The sequence below is a fragment of the Electrona antarctica genome (assembly GCF_951216825.1).
Source record: "Electrona antarctica genome assembly, chromosome: 24".
NCBI lineage: Eukaryota > Metazoa > Chordata > Actinopteri > Myctophiformes > Myctophidae > Electrona > Electrona antarctica.
This window is the reverse complement of record NC_136803.1, coordinates 8,236,269-8,257,915: the sequence shown is the minus strand read 5'-3', so window position 1 is coordinate 8,257,915 and position 21,647 is coordinate 8,236,269. Positions and strand designations below refer to the sequence as shown.

General features: G+C 45.0%; 1 protein-coding gene across 2 annotated transcripts in view; it reads left to right on the top strand.

The window, feature by feature from the left end:
* Positions 1-5,208: 5,208 nt before the first annotated feature.
* Positions 5,209-21,647, top strand: part of lancl1 (LanC antibiotic synthetase component C-like 1 (bacterial)) — a 28,311-nt gene continuing 11,872 nt past the window's right edge. The window contains exons 1-5 of one of the 2 annotated variants that reach the window (XM_079495956.1): positions 5,209-5,321; positions 10,184-10,300; positions 10,988-11,105; positions 16,163-16,373; positions 21,373-21,520. In XM_079495956.1, coding sequence (XP_079352082.1) covers positions 10,214-10,300; positions 10,988-11,105; positions 16,163-16,373; positions 21,373-21,520 — 564 coding nt within the window. In that variant the 5' untranslated portion in view covers positions 5,209-5,321; positions 10,184-10,213. Of the gene's footprint in view, positions 5,356-10,183; positions 10,301-10,987; positions 11,106-16,162; positions 16,374-21,372; positions 21,521-21,647 lie in introns of both variants that reach the window. The other variant, XM_079495955.1, reaches the window with a different exon arrangement.

Genomic DNA, 21,647 nt, shown 5'->3' with positions numbered 1-21,647 from the left:
GGACCATAGATTACACTATATGAATGTATTGTATGGAGTATGGACCATAGATTACACTATATTAATGTATTGTATGGAGTATGGACCATAGATTACACTATATTAATGTATTGTATGGAGTATGGAGCATAGCTGCATGGTTACAATGACAGATATAATATATAATATATGGCCATGCATCAATCAATTATAACAAAGAACATTTGTTTTAGGTAACCATGGAGATGGGCTGGCATCTGATCTGGGTAAACGGGTTGGTCACCAGGGCAACCAACGGGCCGATCACAGCGCCTGAGCGGCCAGACCATGGGATCTCATCTCGTCCCAGTCCACACCGTAAATGGTCCACACCATAGATATAGTAGTATTGGGCATAGATATATATATAAACTCGAGATGGCTCAAGGCGGAATTTCTGACGTCGTTCACCCGGCAGCCATCTTACTTCGGGGCTACAGTACAGTATGTTCAATGGCAGCTCAAACAGAAACAGTCATAACTCCCTCAAATCTTGACGGATTTACAAACGGGTTGGTTTATTACAAACGTTGTCAACGTGGCTATGATATCATGATTCTCATGATATCTGCTTATTTTTTTTGTTTTATATGAAGGTCGTATAAAAGCATATAAGTATGCGGACGTCTCTGACGTTTATAACAAACCAAACCGTTTGAAAATCGGTTGAAAATGTAGCAAGTTATGGTCATTTAAGAGTACATGCCCCATAGACACAATGTTATGTGGCCCGAGGTAAGATGGCCGCCACGTAACGACGTCGCTCTCCATTGGCCAACAGCGCGGGTGAGCTATCTAGAGTTTATATATATCTATGGTATTGGGGGTCCACGCCTATATATATACTCTATGGTCCACGCTGGTGTATATGAGCGGCCAGACCATGGGATCTCACTCGTCCCAAGTCCACTGGTGTATATAATATACATCACTGGTGCCCAAACTTGTTCATGTCAAGGACCCCCAAATTGACACTAATCAGCCCGCGGACCCCCAGTGGAAGACATATGCCAGGGACCCCCATAAGAGAAGGTTTTTACAGCTCTAGCAGTGATTCTCAACCCGTTTAATTTTCTCTCTCTCTCTCTCTCTCTCTCTCTCTCTCTCTCTGTGTGTGTTTGACTGTCTCTCCACCACCCAGTTTCCCTGAGGCAGCAGCTCCCCCTGCTGGATGCAGCGCGGTAGAGTCGGTGCTGAGGCTGGTTGACGCCATAGAAACATGAGAAAGTAATAAATCAGCAAACTACAATTTATTTTCATAGGGATTATTCTATGCATTACAATTAAGTAACAGAGAAATCCTTCCGAATTGTACTTATTGCCAGTCCTTGAGTAAATGTAATGTAGTCACGTCACGTTTTTGGTTTACGACTCCAGTTAAATTCAGCCGGGACGTTATAATTACCCCCCTGGTGGGGGGTGGGGGCCCTCAGTTTTAATAAACCTTTCGCACAGCTTTCCAGCTTGCATGGCTTTAATCTCGCAGACGCTTACATTATTTTAATTACAGCAACAATTTCAATAATTTGTAGCCAACTAATGACCGAGAGGAGAAAGCGTGACTGTCGCAGTGTTCATTTGTTCAAAGCCATATAAGGAGCTTTGGCTCCCCATTTGAACGGTGACCAAATCATGGTCACTGATTTGGAATTTTGGAGTCAGCGATTTGGAGACAGTGCAAGCTTTTTCCTGTAGTTTCCTCCTGAAGCCAGGATGGCTGTAGTTTCCTCCTGAAGCCAGGATGCTGGCTGTAGGTTCCTCCTGAAGCCAGGATGCAGGCTGTAGTTTCCTCCTGAAGCCAGGATGGCTGTAGTTTCCTCCTGAAGCCTGGATGGCTGTAGTTTCCTCCTGAAGCCTGGATGGCTATAGTTTCCTCCTGAAGCCTGGATGCTGTGGCTGTAGTTTCCTCCTGAAGCCAGGATGCTGGCTGTAGTTTCCTCCTGAAGCCAGGATGCTGGCTGTAGTTTCCTCCTGAAGCCAGGATGCTGGCTGTAGTTTCCTCCTGAAGCCAGGATGCTGGCGGTAGTTTCCTCCTGAAGCCAGGATGCTGTGGCTGTAGTTTCCTCCTGAAGCCAGGATGGCTGTAGTTTCCTCCTGAAGCCTGGATGGCTGTAGTTTCCTCCTGAAGCCAGGGTGCTGGCTGTAGTTTCCTCCTGAAGCCTGGATGCTGTGGCTGTAGTTTCCTCCTGAAGCCTGGATGCTGTGGCTGTAGTTTCCTCCTGAAGCCAGGATGCTGGCTGTAGTTTCCTCCTGAAGCCAGGATGGCTGTAGTTTCCTCCTGAAGCCTGGATGGCTGTAGTTTCCTCCTGAAGCCAGGGTGCTGGCTGTAGTTTCCTCCTGAAGCCTGGATGCTGTGGCTGTAGTTTCCTCCTGAAGCCTGGATGCTGTGGCTGTAGTTTCCTCCTGAAGCCAGGATGCTGGCTGTAGTTTCCTCCTGAAGCCAGGATGGCTGTAGTTTCCTCCTGAAGCCTGGATGGCTGTAGTTTCCTCCTGAAGCCAGGGTGCTGGCTGTAGTTTCCTCCTGAAGCCTGGATGCTGTGGCTGTAGTTTCCTCCTGAAGCCTGGATGCTGTGGCTGTAGTTTCCTCCTGAAGCCAGGATGCTGGCTGTAGTTTCCTCCTGAAGCCAGGATGCTGGCTGTATGGTATACTCAGGTCAGGTATACTCCCATCATACAGTTGAGCTCATACTTGTTTAACTTATTCTCATACAGTTACACCCATACATATTACTCTTTTAAAAATCTTGCAATAGGTGACCAATCTCTAACAAAGTCAGTAAGATTGCCTCTTAATACATATGATGACCTCTCCATTGGCAGTATCGACATGAGTTTTTCGTACCATAATTTTATGTCAGGGGGATCCTCATCTAACCATTTTTGTAGAATTGTAAGCCGTGCGACATATAGGGCTATTCGTAAAATGTATCTATACCTTAAGTCATAATCAAAGTCTAAGCCCAGTACCAAATTCACTGGGTTTAACTGTATCCTAATCTCAAACACTTTTAATATCTCCCTTTGAACACTTAACCAAAATGTTTTAATTTTACGGCATGACCACATCAAATGGCTATATGTACCAGCATTATTTTTACACTTAAAGCACTGCCCAGAACATGTTGGATCATATTTACTGCGTATAGCTGGGGTGGGGTGCACCCACCGTTACATGTAACCTGTGAATGATCTTGTACTGTGTCTCATGAGTTCTGTTAGAGCTTGTAATTTGTTTTGCATTTAACAAGATTCTTTTCCACTTTGTATCATCAATTTGGAACCCAAAATCCTCTGCCTAGAATGTTTTACTACTTATATTTGGGGTTTTAATGAACATTTGAGAGTATATATAGCTTATCACCGTCTTCTTTAAGGAGGAGGCTTTCATTAATATTTGTTCCAAATTGTTTTCCCTCGTCTCTCTTTTGTAAAATGGTACGGATATAACTCCTAAATTGTAGATACCTGAAGAATTGTACTTGAGGCAAATTAAATTCATTCCTAATTTGGGCAAAGGATTTTAAGGTTCCAACCAGAAAGAGATATTGTATTTTTAAAATACCAGCCTCTTTCCAGGCTCTGAACCCAACATCTGAACATGATTGAGCAAAGTCAGGATTACAAAAAACAGGAGCAAGAACTGAATATGTGTTAGTAATACCAAAATGTTTACGTATTTGATTCCAATATTTCAAGGTATTTCTCACAATAAAGTTCTCTCTTCCCTTGGAGTGAAATGGCTCCGTTTATAAATGGCAACTCAGAAAGAGCGGACAAACATCCAACACCCTCCAAATCAAGAAAAGATGAATTTGTATCATTTTTTACCCACTCTGCTATGTATCTAATTTGTGATGCCCAGTGGTAATACATTATGTTTGGGAGCGCTAATCCCCTTTCTATCTCTGGTACCTGTAATTTCTCTAGTTTAAGCCTAGGACGTTTGCCTTTCCATACAAATTTGCGAATCATACTTTGTATTAGTTTAAAATACTTATTTGGAAAATAATTAGGCAACATCTGCATTGGAAAAGCCTCGGTAATATATTCATTTTGACAATAGCAACCCGTCCAAGTAGAGATATCGATAAGGGGCTCCATCTTTGAAGATCAATTTTTATTTTGCTTACCACTGGGTCTACATTAAGTTTTATTTACTCAAATTTAAGGGAAACATGTATGCCTAGATACTTAAAGCCACTGGGAGTCAATTGAAACGGGATATGTCCTAATAATTCTGTGCATGTTGTGCTTCCAAGAGGAAGTGCTACGGATTTACCAAAATTAATTTTATATCCAGAGAATACTGCAAATTCATTAATAATCTCAATAACAGCTGGGACTGAGGATAAAGGATTATTTAATCTTCATCTTGTCCCTAACACAAACATTAAATGCCATTAACAATACATTTGCACCGTCTGTTTTACATCACCATTACATCACCTATAATCAACATGAGTTGAATATATTAGCGCCCCTCACTTCACATGGGTGTGATTTCTTTTCCTATATATGTTTAACAATAATTTAACTCTTGAGAGCGTAAAATTAAACCAAATGGGGTCCATTTGGTTTCATTTTACGCTCTCAAGAGTTAAAGAAAAGATCTATAAGGGTCCATTTGGTTACCAACTCTCCATTCAGCTGGGGACCACCTGGAACCCCCTCAAGGACCACTGGTGGTCCCCGGACCACGGTTGAGAACCACGGACTGTAACCCTGCAAATAAACAAGTCATGCAGCACCCCTCCTCCTAAACAGCAGGTGGCAGCACCGCTCTAGAAACGGAGAGTTTAGCCCAGTGTTGCCATGTCCGCTTGTTATAAGCGTTATATGTTACTTGTTGTGTTCTATAAAGTTGCTTGTAATTATTGGTAGTTGCTGGTTGCGTTTTTTTGGGGGGCTTGTTTCTAAAGTATAGTTGCTGATTTGGGACTTGCTTCCTAATGGCGTTTAAACCAGTTCCATGTCTTGTCAAGGACCCCCATTAATGTAATAATTTAATAATTGTAATAAAATAATAAAAGGACCCTTAGCCTACATTAACATCTAAACAATTAGTTTGTGCCAGGGACCCTCCAGACCAGCTCAGTGGCCGTGTGGTTAGAGTGTCCGCCCTGGGACTGGGAGGTCGGGGTTCAATTCCAGTGCCTCCCTGCTTGGCACTCAGCATCAAGGGTTGGATTGGGGGGGTCAGTCCCTGCTTGGCACTCAGCATCAAGGGTTGGATTGGGGGATTTTTTCTCACCTAACCTGGCAACGGCCCTGGCTTCGCCCCGGAACAACAACACCAGTCAGAGGTCAGAGTTCACCAGGTCATTCTGCAGTGCGGTGGTATGTCTGTCTGTGTGTTTATTAAATGCTCATCTTTATTCTCTCATCTTTACTTTTACACTCGCTATTTAATGTCGTCTAGTGTTTTTTACCCACGGGACGCGTCACCGTTATTATCGTTATCGTTGTTGTTGTCGTTGGTTTTTATTTGCGCGCCGTTCGGTGTTGTGGAAAAAACGGAAGCTAAAGCTAATGCTAACACGCTGCTGCAGTGATTGAACATGTCTGTGTGCGTGTGCGTGCGCGCGTGTTTGTATCTGTGTGTGCGTGTGTGTGCGTGCGCGCGCGGCGCGTGCGGGGGTGTTTTTTTTGTTTTGTATTTTTTGTTTGTTCCACAATGTGTTTTAATATCAGTGGTTTCACATCATAAGGCCCTTCATTTATTTATTCACTATTTAATCCACGGACCACCGTTTGATGACATTTAGCCTCTCAGACCCATTTGAGCCACGGACCACCATTTGATGACATTTAGCCTCTCAGACCCATTTGAGCCACGGACCACCATTTGATGACATTTAGCCTCTCAGACCCATTTGAGCCACGGACCACCGTTTGCTGACATTTAGCCTCTCAGACCCATTTGAGCCACGGACCACCATTTGATGACATTTAGCCTCTTAAGACCCAAAACTAATATTTTGTTGTCATTGGATAACATTTTGTCCACAGTTCCATCCATGCTGTATTGATGTTGGTACCATTAGGAGAGATAACAGGCAAACACTGATAAAATAACAATTCTTAAACATTCTCTAGTTGTGTAACTTCTGGTTTGTTAAGTAATGCAGATGTTTAACAATAATTTAACTCTTGAGAGCGTAAAATGAAACCAAATGGACCCGTAAATAAGATTTATAAGGGTTAAATATCTAATAATGGTCCATTAGTCCATTTAGTTACCAACTGTACATAATTTAGCTGGGGACCACCTGGAACCCCCTCAAGGACCACTGGGTGGTCTCTGGACCACCTGGAACCCCCTCGAGGACCACTGGTGGTCCCCGGACCACCTGGAACCCCCTCAAGGACCACTGGGTGGTCCCCGGACCACCTGGAACCCCCTCAAGGACCACTGGTGGTCCCCGTACCACCTGGAACCCCCTCAAGGACCACTGGGTGGTCCCCGGTCCACCTGGAACCCCCTCAAGGACCCCAACAGGAACCCCCTCAAGGACCACTGGTTCATTGGTATTTTTCCAGTTTCCAAAAAGGTCCTGATGAAAATGTGAAATAAAGTTTATATTAGCAACAACATTAACCCATTTTGGCCTGACGCCCATTCTAAACCGCCTTCTAAATCCTGACTTAAGTTTTCTGAAAAACTTCAAATATTTATATAGCAGCATCTAATATTTTTAATTTTCGAATACTGTACATACTGTACAGAACCCCAAGAGGGGTTCCCGCCCAGAATGGGTTGAGCAAGACTTTCACAAAGACAAAGCAAAAATACTGTAGACACTAAATTGAAATGAAATATAAAATGGGATAATTATAAAAAAAAATAGACTGAATCTAAAAATATAATAATCTATTAATACTACTAGTCTACTACTACTACTAATAATAATAATAAAAAAAAAAGATATATATATATATATATATATATATATATATATATATATATATATAAAATGCTACTGCCTGTATTCTTCTTGGACAAATAAAAAGATACTCCTATGGAAAGGCTGTATTATTTAATAGTTTAATTTAAGTTTCAACACCAGAGTAGTAGTTGCAGCAAACTGGACATTGGGACTGAATGTCTCCTTCATCCTCGTGTTGAGCTTCTGTTTTCGCCCAAGGTTTTATTTGTGTCGTTTCTTTCAACACGTTTTGCTTCACGGTTCCACAGCCGTCTGCCTCACCTTCTGTGTGCGCCGACTGTGGCGGGCACGGCCCCTCCCTCACTGGGCACGCTGTGAGCTAGCCCCTCCCCTCACTGGGCACAGCCCCTCCCTCACTGGGCACGCTGTGGGCTAGCCCCTCCCCTCACTGGGCACGCTGTGGGCTAGCCCCTCCCCTCACTGGGCACGGCCCCTCCCCTCACTGGGCACGCTGTGGGCTAGCCCCTCCCCTCACTGGGCACGGCCCCTCCCTCACTGGGCACGCTGTGGGCTAGCCCCTCCCCTCACTGGGCACGGCCCCTCCCTCCCTGGGCACGCTGTGGGCTAGCCCCTCCCCTCACTGGGCACGGCCCCTCCCTCACTGGGCACGCTGTGGGCTAGCCCCTCCCCTCACTGGGCACGGCCCCTCCCTCCCTGGGCACGCTGTGGGCTAGCCCCTCCCCTCACTGGGCACGCTGTGGGCTAGCCCCTCCCTTCACTGGGCACGGCCCCTCCCTCACTAGGCACGCTGTGGGCTAGCCCCTCCCCTCACTGGGCACGGTGTGGGCTAGCCCCTCCCCTCACTGGGCACGCTGTGGGCTAGCCCCTCCCCTCACTGGGCACGGCCCCTCCCCTCACTGGGCACGGCCCCTCCCCTCACTGGGCACGGCCCCTCCCCTCACTGGGCACGGCCCCTCCCTCACTGGGCACGGCCCCTCCCTCACTGGGCACGCTGTGGGATAGCCCCTCCCCTCACTGGGCACGGCCCCTCCCTCACTGGGCACGGCCCCTCCCTCACTGGGCACGGCCCCTCCCTCACTGGGCACGCTGTGGGCTAGCCCCTCCCCTCACTGGGCACGGCCCCTCCCTCACTGGGCACGCTGTGGGCTAGCCCCTCCCCTCACTGGGCATGGCCCCTCCCTCACTGGGCACGCTGTGGGCTAGCCCCTCCCCTCACTGGGCACGGTGTGGGCTAGCCCCTCCCCTCACTGGTGCGAAACTGGGTAGTAAAAACAGGGACGCGACCACTGACTAAATATGCAATTTAAGCCTTTTTTAATGCATCTGTGTTGTCACCTTAGCTTTCAACCACTTTTAACCATTATTTTACACTATAGTTGTTGAAAAATAGCAGAACTACAAGCGTGTAGATTTGCCATTTTTGCAATATGGTGAAAGTATGTGAATATAATATATTAAGTCAAACGTTTTTAACTCCTCCTTTTAACAACAGGGTTTTTGGAGTCCCAGAAGTCCACCCGATCCACAAGCTCACAGCGCGGCGCGCTTCTGTGTGCTTCTGTAACGAGCGGGACGCGGGTCCATATGGTTACACCCCCAATGTTAAATTACCTGTGTACTTTTTATTTATTCACTATTTATATATATGTGTACTTTTTATATCGATTATAAATATAAATAACCCATTCAGGGCAAGAACCCCTTTTGGTATTTTAAGCATTATGTCATACTTTAGCTGTTGAAAAATAGCAGATCTACAAGCTCATAGCGCGGCGTGAAAATGTGGCGCAAATGTTTGAATATATATTCTTTCAGAGCAAACTTTTTAACTCAAATCTTTGCTTCTGGGAGGGTCCCTGGAACAACATATTATCAGATGGGGGTCCGCGGCCAATTATATATATTTTTGGGGGTCCTTGACATGGAAATGTTTGAGAACGTTTGACACAAACATGAGGTTATTCAGAGAACTCGCCACTATAGACTGAATTAACCTTCCACTCCTCGCCACTATAGACTGAATTAACGTTCCACTCCTCGCCACTATAGACTGAATTAACGTTCCACTCCTCGCCACTATAGACTGAATTAACGTTCCACTCCTCGCCACTATAGACTGAATTCACGTTCCACTCCTCGCCACTATAGACTGAATTAACCTTCCACTCCTCGCCACTATAGACTGAATTAACCTTCCACTCCTCGCCACTATAGACTGAATTAACCTTCCACTCCTCGCCACTATAGACTGAATTAACCTTCCACTCCTCGCCACTATAGACTGAATTAACCTTCCACTCCTCGCCACTATAGACTGAATTAACCTTCCACTCCTCGCCACTATAGACTGAATTAACGTTCCACTCCTCGCCACTATAGACTGAATTAACCTTCCACTCCTCGCCACTATAGACTGAATTAACCTTCCACTCCTCGCCACTATAGACTGAATTAACGTTCCACTCCTCGCCACTATAGACTGAATTAACCTTCCACTCCTCGCCACTATAGACTGAATTAACCTTCCACTCCTCGCCACTATAGACTGAATTCACGTTCCACTCCTCGCCACTATAGACTGAATTAACCTTCCACTCCTCGCCACTATAGACTGAATTAACCTTCCACTCCTCGCCACTATAGACTGAATTAACCTTCCACTCCTCGCCAGGTATAGCGACACAAAGTGTCAAATAGCTCTCTGAGTGAGTCCAACAGTCGAGCCACATGCGTACACTGTAGTGCGTAAATACCGTGACGCACACAGACAGCCCAATGGCCAATCAAACGGTGGTCCGTGGCTCAAATGGGTCTGAGAGGCTAAATGTCATCACATGGTGGTTCCGTGGCTCAAATGGGTCTGAGAGGCTAAATGTCATCAAATGGTGGTTCCGTGGCTCAAATGGGTCTGAGAGGCTAAATGTCATCAAACGGTGGTTCCGTGGCTCAAATGGGTCTGAGAGGCTAAATGTCATCAAACGGTGGTCCGTGGCTCAGATGGGTCTGAGAGGCTAAATGTCATCAAACGGTGGTCCGTGGCTCAAATGCTGAATAACTAAATAATGGACTTTGATGTGAAGAGGGTTGAAAACCAGTGGTGTAAAATAACTAAGTAATAAGTAATACACGTACAAATGTTGAGATGTTTGTGCTTCACGTGAATAATTCCAATGTCCATATTATGATACTAATAGACTAGTGCTGTTATTGTTAAATATATTATACATTCTGATACTAATAGTGTTGACTTGTTCCAGTTTGAAAGCAGCGCAGCAGCAGCAGCAGTCATGGACACCAGAGCCTTACAGAACCCCTACCCCGACTACGATGGCAGCCCTGCCTCCACACAGGCTCTGTTCGATGCCCAGGGAAAGGTAAGGAAGTGTGTGTGTGTGTCACTGTGTGCGTGTGTGTGTGTGTGTGTGTGTGTGTGTGTGTGTGTGTGTGTGCGTGCGGTGTGCGCGCTGCACATTAATCGTGCAACACTATTTGACTGTCCAATTCATTTTAGTTGCTACAAGAGAGAGACTTTAACCCATTCTGGGCGGGAACCCCTTTTGGTGTTTTAAGCATTATGTTATATTTTAGCTATTGAAAAATAGCAGATCTACAAGCTCATAGCGCGCCACCGAGTGGCGTGCTACCAGCTTGTAGGTCTGCTATTTTTGAAAAATCGTGAAAATGTGGCACAAATCTTTGAATATATATTTCAGAGCGAACATTTTTAATTAAAGTATTGGCTTCTGGGGGGGCCCTGGAACTACATATTTTGAGATGGGGGTCCGTGGCCCAATAGAGATAATTCTGGGGGTCCTTGACATGAAAAAGGTTGAGCACCGCTGACATAGAAACATGGGTTTTTCAGAAAAAAATTAGGATTTAGAAGCCTTTTTTAATCGACCTCAGTCCAAAATGGGTTAAGGCTCGATGCAATCAATGCATAGACATGACAGGAATAGTAACAACAGAAACCAGTGTGATGAAACGTTGGTCTCCCCCCCCCTCCCGTCCCCTCTACACACCCCCCCACGCCCCCTCTACCCCCCTCCCTCCCCCCACAGCTCACGGCGCCGTTCGCCCGCCAGCTGAGCAGCAAGGTGAGCGAGCTGCTAGCGGTCATGGAGAACGGGCTGAAGTCTGCCGACCCCAGAGACTGCACCGGATACACGGGCTGGACAGGTGAGTTACAGACCCGTAAGGGTCCATTTGGTTCCATGTGTTACACTCTCAGATTTACAGACCCGTAAGGGTCCATTTGGTTCCATGTGTTACACTCTCAGAGTTACAGACCCGTAAGGGTCCATTTGGTTCCATGTGTTGCACTCTCAGAGTTACAGACCCGTAAGGGTCCATTTGGTTCCATGTGTTACACTCTCAGAGTTACAGACCCGTAAGGGTCCATTTGGTTGCTTAGAGAAGGAAGTGTCATGGACACTTTCATGGGAGCCAAATCTCGCACCGGAAGTTCCATGAATACAAAGCAGTGAATGGAGCCGGCTGGACCAGCTCATAACAAACATTATTTATGAACCATTGAGACGTTTTGTCATATAATCGGTTCAGGCATATAAAAGAAGACATAATTATCACAGGATGTTTTCTAATCACAGAGTGCACAGTATATCATTTTATCTGAGGATCTAAACGGCAGCAGGTATCGTTTCTGTTCCGAGGGTATCGCGAGATTTGGCTGCCAGGCAGGAAACGGTGGACAGTCTCGCGATACTTGGCACGTTCAGAAACGTACTTTTTGCTCTTTAGATACCTCTAAAAAAATTACACAGTGTACACATCGAAACGCAACACAGAAGACAACAATGTGTTACATGTCTTCTGTTATTTGCCAGAAGCAATTACTTTACAAAAGGTCTCAGTCATTCAGAAATAGTGTTTGTTCATGAGCTCTCATTGACTCCAGTGTATTTTATATATAAATAGAGCTGGTCACTGAGCTCTCATTGACTCCAATGTATTTTATATATAAATAGAGCTGGTCACTGAGCTCTCATTGACCCCAGTGTATTTTATATATAAATAGAGCTGGTCACTGAGCTCTCATTGACTCCAATGTATTTTATATATAAATAGAGCTGGTCACTGAGCTCTCATTGACTCCAATGTATTTGATATATAAATAGAGCTGGTCACTGAGCTCTCATTGACTCCAGTGTATTTTATATATAAATAGAGCTGGTCACTGAGCTCTCATTGACTCCAGTGTATTTTATATATAAATAGAGCTGGTCACTGAGCTCTCATTGACTCCAGTGTATTTTATATATAAATAGAGCTGGTCACTGAGCTCTCATTGACTCCAGTGTATTTTATATATAAATAGAGCTGGTCACTGAGCTCTCATTGACTCCAGTGTATTTTATATATAAATGGAGCTGGTCACTGAGCTCTCATCGACTCCAGTGTATTTTATATATAAATAGAGCTGGTCACTGAGCTCTCATTGACTCCAGTGCATTCTGCCGAACTTCCGGGTGCAGTTTGGCTCCCATGGTGTGACGAATCTGCCGTCTGGAATTGCGTGATAGCGAAAATGACGTTGGTGACCTTACCTCCACTTAATATATCTTGAATGAAGACAGGAAGTCTTTTTTACAAATCTCATGTCTCAAGTCATGACAATACAAACAAGACAAACACAAACAACAGAGTTATAAACCCATTTAGGCCTGACTTCAAAATTTAAAAAATGTCTTTTTAAAATGTATTTTTTTCTGAAAAACCTCATGTTTCTATATCAGTGGTTCTCAATATTTCATGTCAAGGACCCCAAAAATTATATGTAATATGCCGCCGCCCCCCCCCATCTGAAAATATGTTGTTCCAGGGACCTCCCCCCCAGAAGCAAATATATGAGTTAAAATGTTCACTCTGTAATGATATATATTCAAAGATTTGAGGCAGACCTACAAGCTCATAGCGTGGCACTCGGTGCCGCGCTATGAGCTTGTAGATCTGCTATTTTTCAACAGCTATGGCATAACATATTGCTTAAAACACCAAAAGGGGTTCCCGCCCAGAATGGATTAATACAACAATACAACATCAGAGCCAGGGGCGATTAGATTACTAACAGAAAACATTACAGAGTGAACACAAAGCAACAGTTCTCCGCAGCTTTCTTATTTAGAAGAGCTGAAGGCGTGGCTGCGTCGCTGCCCAAGTGACGTCACTCATGCGACTCCTCCTCCATGTCTCTCGCTGTCACTCAAGTGACTACTGGCCAATCACAGCGCGTATTTTCCGGGACTTATGTTACGCACGCAGGAAGCTTGACAAGCTTCCGCTCATTGAAGGCAAAACGCTTTGCGAGGAATCTCTGGAACATTGAGCCTTCAATTGTGACCCCCAGAGCCAGGAGGAGGTGTTACGTGTTTTAACCATAGAGTATATAAAGGATAGAGACCGAACTGGAGCACTAGCCCCGCCCCCAAGCTATTAATTTCGATGAAGTTGCTCAGTGGCGTTTTGAAGCACCCGGAAGACTGCCGGAAGTACCTCCTCCGGACCTCAAATTTGAGGTCTGGAGTGACGTATGGGTGACGTAGGGGAGTGATGGTCCTACGTGTCCGTGCACGGGTCCGCCTGCAGTCCTTCCTCTTACCACTAGGGCCCAGAGCTTCAACGTTGGAGCGCCTCACTGGCCCCTTGGTTTCAACCCATTCAGTGTTTTAAGTAGTGATGCACCGAATATTCGGCCGCAGAAAATATTCGGCAGAAAATGTATTTTCGGCCTATTCGGTTTCGGCCCAAATAGGCAAAATATATATATCACCGAATAGTGTATGCAATTAATGCATTCAAAAGAGCTGAATAAATGTTTTATGGACCCATAATAGTGATTATTATTTAAGTTAAGTTTTTTCCATAACCATTTCTTTTGCCATAAATCAGGTAGCTTTAAGGTACGGCCATGACAGCAATGGTAGGAAAAAATATATATATATTAATCATATTCGGATAACCGGCCATTCGGTTGCCTATATTCGGTATTCGGTTTCGGCCAAGAATTTCCCTTTCGGTGCATCCCTAGTTTTAAGCATTATGTTATACTTTAGCTATTGAAAAATAGTGAAAATGTGGCGCTAGGCATGTAACGATTCACTCAACTCACGATACGATTCGTATCACGATATGAGGTTCACGATACGATTTTTCACGATATTAAAAAAAATATATATTTTAATGAGAAATTACCGTTTTAATTTTTTATAATTTATCTTCCCCCCTGAGATTTTTTATTTAACTACATTGCAAAAGAAGTAGCATTACTTTTGACAGTGCAGAAACATAATTGCCTTCCTTGATGAGCATCAACGTGACATCATCACACACTAGCCCCCCCTAAATTGAAAATCGCAATTTTTTATTTCAATGAATCGATTCATATCGTCGATTAATATCGATATACAATATATCGTTACATGCCTATGTGGCTCAAATCTTTGAATATATATATTGTTTCAGAGCGAACGTTTTTAACTCAAATCTTTGCTTCTGAGGGGTTCCTGGAACAACATATTTTCCGATAATAATAATAATAATAATAAAACTTTATTTGTATAGCACCTTTCATGACATGAAATGCAGCTCAAAGTGCTTTACACAAAAAAGAAAAGAAAGGCAGGGCATAAACAATACAGTGAGGACATGAATAAAAAATTTTAAAAAGACAAATAAATCAATTAAAAGCAAGGGTGTAGAAGTGGGTCTTGAGCTGAGCTTTAAAAATGTCTACAGAGGCTGCCTGTCGAAGGTACAGTGGGAGTTTGTTCCACGCCGTCGGCCCGTAGAAGCAAAAAGCTGCTTCCCCGTATTTTTTAGTTGCCATTTTTTTAGGCAAAGCGAGCAGGCCAGCAGTGGAAGACCTTAGGGGGCGGTTTGGGACATATTTCGGCAGGCAGTCATGTAGGTAGGAAGGTGCGATGGGGGTCGGCGGCCAAATGCATATAATTCTGGGGGTTCCTTGACATGAAATATTGAGCACCACTGATAAAGAAACATGGGGTATTTCAGAAAACTGTTAGAAGACATATTTTAAATTTGACGTCAGGTCGGCGGTGGGTTAGCGGTAGAGTGCCTGGATGGTAACCATAAGGTTGCCAGTTCGAACCCGGGCTCCCCCAGAGTTACTGTCGAAGGGTCCTTACTCCTTGAGCAAGACACTGAACCCCTAATTGCTCCCGATGTGCTAGTTGGTGCCTTGCATGGTTTCCGCTGCCATCGGTGTGTGAATGTGTGTGAATGGGTGAATGTAATGCACAATCTATGTAAAGGTGTGTGTGAATGGGTGAATGCAATGCACACTATGTAAAGGTGTGTGAATGTGTGTGTGTGTGAATGGGTGAATGTAATGCACCATCTATGTAAAGGTGTGTGAATGTGTGTGTGAATGGGTGAATGTAATGCACAGTCTATGTAAAGGTGTGTGAATGTGTGGGTGAATGCAATGCACAATCTATGTAAAGGTGTGTGAATGTGTGTGTGAATGGGTGAATGCAATGCACACTCTATGTAAAGGTGTGTGAATGTGTGGGTGAATGGGTGAATGCAATGCACACTCTATGTAAAGGTGTGTGGATGGGTGAATGCAATGCACACTCTATGTAAAGGTGTGTGAATGGTTGAATGCAATGCACACTCTATGTAAAGGTGTGTGAATGGGTGAATGCAATGCACAATCTATGTAAAGGTGTGTGAATGTGTGAATGCAATGCACACTCTATGTAAAGGTGTGTGAATGTGTGTGTGAATGGTTGAATGCAATGCACACTCTATGTAAAGGTGTGTGAATGGGTGAATGTAATGCACAATCTATGTAAAGGTGTGTGAATGTGTGTGTGAATGGTTGAATGCAATGCACACTCTATGTAAAGGTGTGTGAATGGGTGAATGCAATGCACACTCTATGTAAAGGTGTGTGAATGGGTGAATGCAATGCACACTCTATGTAAAGGTGTGTGAATGGGTGAATGCAATGCACAATCTATGTAAAGGTGTGTGAATGGGTGAATGCAATGCACAATCTATGTAAAGGTGTGTGAATGTGTGTGTGAATGGGTGAATGCAATGCACACTCTATGTAAAGGTGTGTGAATGGGTGAATGTAATGCACAATCTCTGTAAAGCGCCTTGGATAAAGGCGCTATATAAATGCACCATTTACCATTTTAAATGGGTTAAGTCACTCTGCTAACCCTCCCTCCCTCCTCCCCCTCCAGGCATCGCTCTGCTGTACCTCCACCTCCACGAGGTGTTTGCTGAGTCGTCCTTCCTCCAGAAGGCTCTAGACTACGCCTGCCACAGCCTGAAGTGTCTGACGCAGCGTCAGGACGTCACCTTCCTGTGTGGCGACGCCGGGCCGCTGGCCGTGGCCTCGGTGGTCTACCACCGCATGCAGAGAGCCCAGGAAGCGCAGGAGTGTCTGAGCAGGTAGGAGGGGGGGTCCCCAGGGGGAGGGGGGGGGGGGGCTCGGGGGTCCTCGGGGGTCCAGGAGTGTCTAAGGAGTGTCACTGCACTGGCTTCCGGTTGTTTTTAGGATTGATTTTAAAATTATTTTACTTGTTTATAAAGCTCTCAATGGTCTCGCACCTTCCTACCTACATGACTGCCTGCCTAAATATGTCCCAAACCGCCCCCTAAGGTCTTCCACTGCTGGCCTGCTCGCTTTGCCTAAAAAAATGGCAACTTAAAAATACGGGGAGGCAGCTTTTTGCTTCTAGGGGCCGACGGCGTGTAACAAACTCCCACTGTACCTTCGACAGGCAGCCTCTGTAGACATTTTTTAAAGCGCAGCTCAAGACCCACTTCTACACTCTTGCTTTTATGTTTTATTTTTTGTTATTCATGTCCTCACTGTATTGCATTACTGCTCTTGTTTTTTAATGTTTATGCCTTGCTTTTCTTTTCTTTTTTTTCTCCATTGCTCTGTAAAGCACATTTGCACAGCTGCATTTCATGTCATGAAAGGTGCTATACAAATGGTTGTATTATTATTATTATTAAGCAGGTCAGTGAATCAGTGAAACATGTGTGAGAGAGAGACTAGAGAGGGAGATAGGGAGCGTAGACAGGGCAACTAGGTAGTCGCATTTGCTACTAAAAATAGCACCGTGCGAGTTGTAGAATTCAATCTGTAGCACCGGTGCGACTACAGAACTTGACCGTTCAATCGTGATAGACAAGGCTCATTTATATTTGTAGTACGGCGGTGTCGTTCGCCAAACAGAGCAGATCTACAAGCTAACAACGTGTCGAGGCTCGATGCATCCTTAGCTTGAAGATCTGTTCCCCTTGCTTCCACCGCCCCGCCCCGCCCTCCCCCTTTTAGCACTCTTTGCTTTGTGTCTGTTGTTCCCTCACAGGCAGTGCAGTCTGTGTGTCTGTTGTTCCCTCACAGGCAGTGCAGTCAGTGTGTCTGTTGTTCCCTCACAGGCAGTACAGTCTGTGTGTCTGTTGTTCCCTCACAGGCAGTACAGTCAGTGTGTCTGTTGTTCCCTCACAGGCAGCACAGTCTGTGTGTCTGTTGTTCCCTCACAGGCAGTACAGTCTGTGTGTCTGTTGTTCCCTCACAGGCAGTACAGTCAGTGTGTCTGTTGTTCCCTCACAGACAGCACAGTCAGTGTGTCTGTTGTTCCCTCACAGGCAGTGCAGTCAGTGTGTCTGTTGTTCCCTCACAGGCAGTACAGTCAGTGTGTCTGTTGTTCCCTCACAGGCAGCACAGTCTGTGTGTCTGTTGTTCCCTCACAGGCAGTACAGTCTGTGTGTCTGTTGTTCCCTCACAGGCAGTACAGTCAGTGTGTCTGTTGTTCCCTCACAGACAGCACAGTCAGTGTGTCTGTTGTTCCCTCACAGGCAGTGCAGTCAGTGTGTCTGTTGTTCCCTGCCAACGCATCATGATAGCGTCCCCGACACGTTGAATACTAAACTTATTTGTAAAGTCTGTTTGAACGCCAACTTTTAACACTCCCAACGCCCAGGACGAAGTTCTTTGTCCTTTCTATTAGTAACGGCCGACGCCCAGGACGAAGTATTGTCCAAAAGACGAAGTTTATTGATATGAGAACGGATCGCATGGCTCTATAGCCATGCGATCCTTGGTGGGCAATCGGTGGGCAATCCTCGGTGACGCGCAAGAGTGAGACGTCATCGAAAAACTCCCTCCCCTGTTTAGCTGATGAAAACGAAAATCTTAAAACGTTCATAACTCGCGATCTAAATCATCCCGTCTAATTATGAAAAAATATCCTGTGTTAGACGGTGCTCCGCGGTCCAGTCGCTAGTCGCGATAGATTTATTCTTGTCTCCCGTTGTTGTCGATCGACTCTAGAGTGGTGTGGCTATTATTAGCTGCTACACACACATCAACAACTTCCGCCGGTCCGTCCGGAAAAGGGGTCCGTGTTTATAAATCGAATGGGCTCTATAATGTAATGGAGTGTTAACCAAACGCGGGAGAAACACTGTGCGCGGCTGCACGCACAAATAAAGCGTGCACGCACACATGACGGATTCATATCGATCATTCAAAACAATCTTCAGCACATCGCTTACAAAAGCGCGTGTTGCACCGCGTGGATGATATTAGTAATCACCGACCTGGCTGGATAAATATCAATGGTCCATCCATTGTGTGACCTGCTTAACGGGATAGTTCATATTTTTTTAACTTAAGTTGTATGAAATACTTGCCATTATTATAGTGGTTGCAACTGTATTAATTGATTGCCCGAGTCCCATGGTGGGTGTTCTTCTCTGGTTTTGGTCAATATTAAGTAGTTCTGGTCATTTTGTGGGGGGCACTGGGGCCACGCAGTAAAAGTAAATTAATCCACAAAACGAACGTAATTTGTATTGTTGACCTATTTCTAAAATATTAGCTCGACTTTCGACTATTTTTTAGGCGTAGTGATATGAACACAAAAAACATAGTTCTGTGTGATAGAGGGGTAAAAAAAGAACGGAAGTTGCACTAATATTTTAGAAATAGGTCAACAATACAAATGACGTTAGTTTTGTGGATTCATTTACTTTTACTGCGTGGCCCCCAGTGCCCCCCACAAAATGACCGGAACTACTTGATATTTCACCAAAACCAGAGCAGAACTCCCACCACAGGACTCGGGCAATCAATTAATACAGTTGCAACCACTATATTAATGGCAAGTATTTCATACAACTTAAGTTCAAAAAATCTGAACTATCCCTTTAACGAGCAACGGTAGGCAGCCGTGGGGTGATTCCACCCAACACCCAAAGGACTGTCCCCGCAGTGGCCCCACGACCTCCACCACCACCACCAGCTTAGTAAATTAAATAGTCTACTGCAGCTGTGTGTCAGATGTTCTGTCTGAAGCAGTCAAAGCCAAGGAGAATGTTACAATTTAATTCACAATTGAGCATCTTGACCTGCACTGAATATCACACGATAGAACAGCAGGATAAAAACGGATAGTCCATCCATCCATCCATCCATCCATCCATGAGCAACATAGAAATTAATCTATCAGCATAAAAAACAAATTGGCTATATAGATTATATAAAAAACAAGCATAAAAATGATATCCTGATCAATATCAATATTTTGATAATTGCTGAAAAGATAATAATAATAATATTTTGCCATATGGCCCGCCCCTTTATTAAAGAAAAATCACACCTGTGTGAAGTGAGGGGCACTCATCATACATCATCATGAATCATCTCATACTGGCCAATCAGAATGCCTGTGATTGGTTAGCTGATTTGCACGTTTGCATATGACGTACATTTTCCTTTTTAATGTTTTGATGTTTAATTTACGTCATATTTAGTGGAATTTTGACCAAATTTCTCCGTTCATTGCCAATGGCAAAATATTGAGACGTGTGGGGACAAGATTTAGCAGACATTTGACCTGAATTCCCCGTTCATTGTCAATGGCAAATCTTGAGATGTGTGGTCACTAAAGCTGTATATAGGAGGGGCTAGCGCCTCAAAAACACAGTATTTGATAACTTTTCATCGTGTGCTCCTAAAATAATTGGTGTGCTACTAGATTTTTGAGGTGCAACCACTCCAAGGAACAGCAATGTCCGTGTCAACCGTGTGTTCATGTTTGTGTGTTTGTGTGTGACTCTGAGCACCAGTACCAATGAGTACCAAAAGTGGCGCTGTTGTGCCAGAAACGGAGAGAGAGAGATAGTGCTGCACTGTTGCCTGCTAATGAGAGAGAGAGAGAGAGATAGTGCTGCACTGTTGCCTGCTAATGAGAGAGAGAGAGAGAGAGAGGGAGAGATAGTGCTGCACTGTTGCCTGCTAATGAGAGAGAGAGAGAGAGAGAGAGAGAGAGAGAGAGATAGTGCTGCACTGTTGCCTGCTAATGAGAGAGAGAGAGAGAGAGTGAGAGAGATAGTGCTGCACTGTTGCCTGCTAATGAGAGAGAGAGAGAGAGAGAGAGAGAGAGAGAGATAGTGCTGCACTGTTGCCTGCTAATGAGAGAGAGAGAGAGAGAGAGTGAGAGAGATAGTGCTGCACTGTTGCCTGCTAATGAGAGAGAGAGAGAGAGAGTGAGAGAGATAGTGCTGCACTGTTGCCTGCTAATGAGAGAGAGAGAGAGAGAGAGAGAGATAGTGCTGCACTGTTGCCTGCTAATGAGAGAGAGAGATAGTGCTGCACTGTTGCCTGCTAATGAGAGAGAGAGATAGTGCTGCACTGTTGCCTGCTAATGAGAGAGAGAGAGAGAGATAGTGCTGCACTGTTGCCTGCTAATGAGAGAGAGAGAGATAGAGAGATAGTGCTGCACTGTTGCCTGCTAATGAGAGAGAGAGAGAGAGAGAGATAGTGCTGCACTGTTGCCTGCTAATGAGAGAGATAGAGAGGGGGGGGGGGGGGGCGTTTGCACCACTCAGTTCACACAGGTGTGATTTTTCAACTTAGTTGGAAAAATGCTAAGCGTGGAGCCCTGATCGTAGAACCTGGCCCATCCTATTCAGATATTATTAAACCCATTTAGGCCTGACGTCGAAATAAAAAAAAAAAGTCTTCTGAAAGAATATATATTCAAAGATTTGCGCCGCATTTTCACGATTTTTCAAAAATAGCAGACCTACAAGCTCGTAGAGCGCCACTCGGTGGCGCGCTATGAGCTTGTAGATCTGCTATTTTTCAATAGCTAAAGTATAACATAATGCTTAGTTAAAACACCAAAAGGGGTCCCCGTTCAGAATGGGTTTTTAACACAGGAGGAAAATGTCATTTATTCTTTGAATTGTTTTGTTTTTGTTCCATTCCTGAGTCAATAATGCTGCACAAGGTGGTGACGGGTGGTGCAGGTGGTGAAACAGCGCCACCACAAGGTGGTGACGGGTGGTGCAGCAGGTGGTGTAACAGCGCCACCACAAGGTGGTGACGGGCGGTGCAGGTGGTGTAATGTTCTCCTCCACCCCTCAGACTGCTGCAGCTCCACCACAAGGTGGTGATGGGAGCAGGAGGCCTTCCAGACGAGCTCCTCTACGGAAGGACGGGTTACCTCTACGCCCTCCTCTTCATCAACCAGCAGCTGGGCCAGGACACCATCCCTCTGCAGTACATCCAACAGGTACATCCATCCCTCTGCAGTACATCCAACCTCGTTAAGTTGGACACCATCGCACAGCAGGGTTCCCCTGGTTGGACGTTGCGCGTGGAAGGAACGCGTTATTCCGACCAGTTCCTTCCCCCTCCAT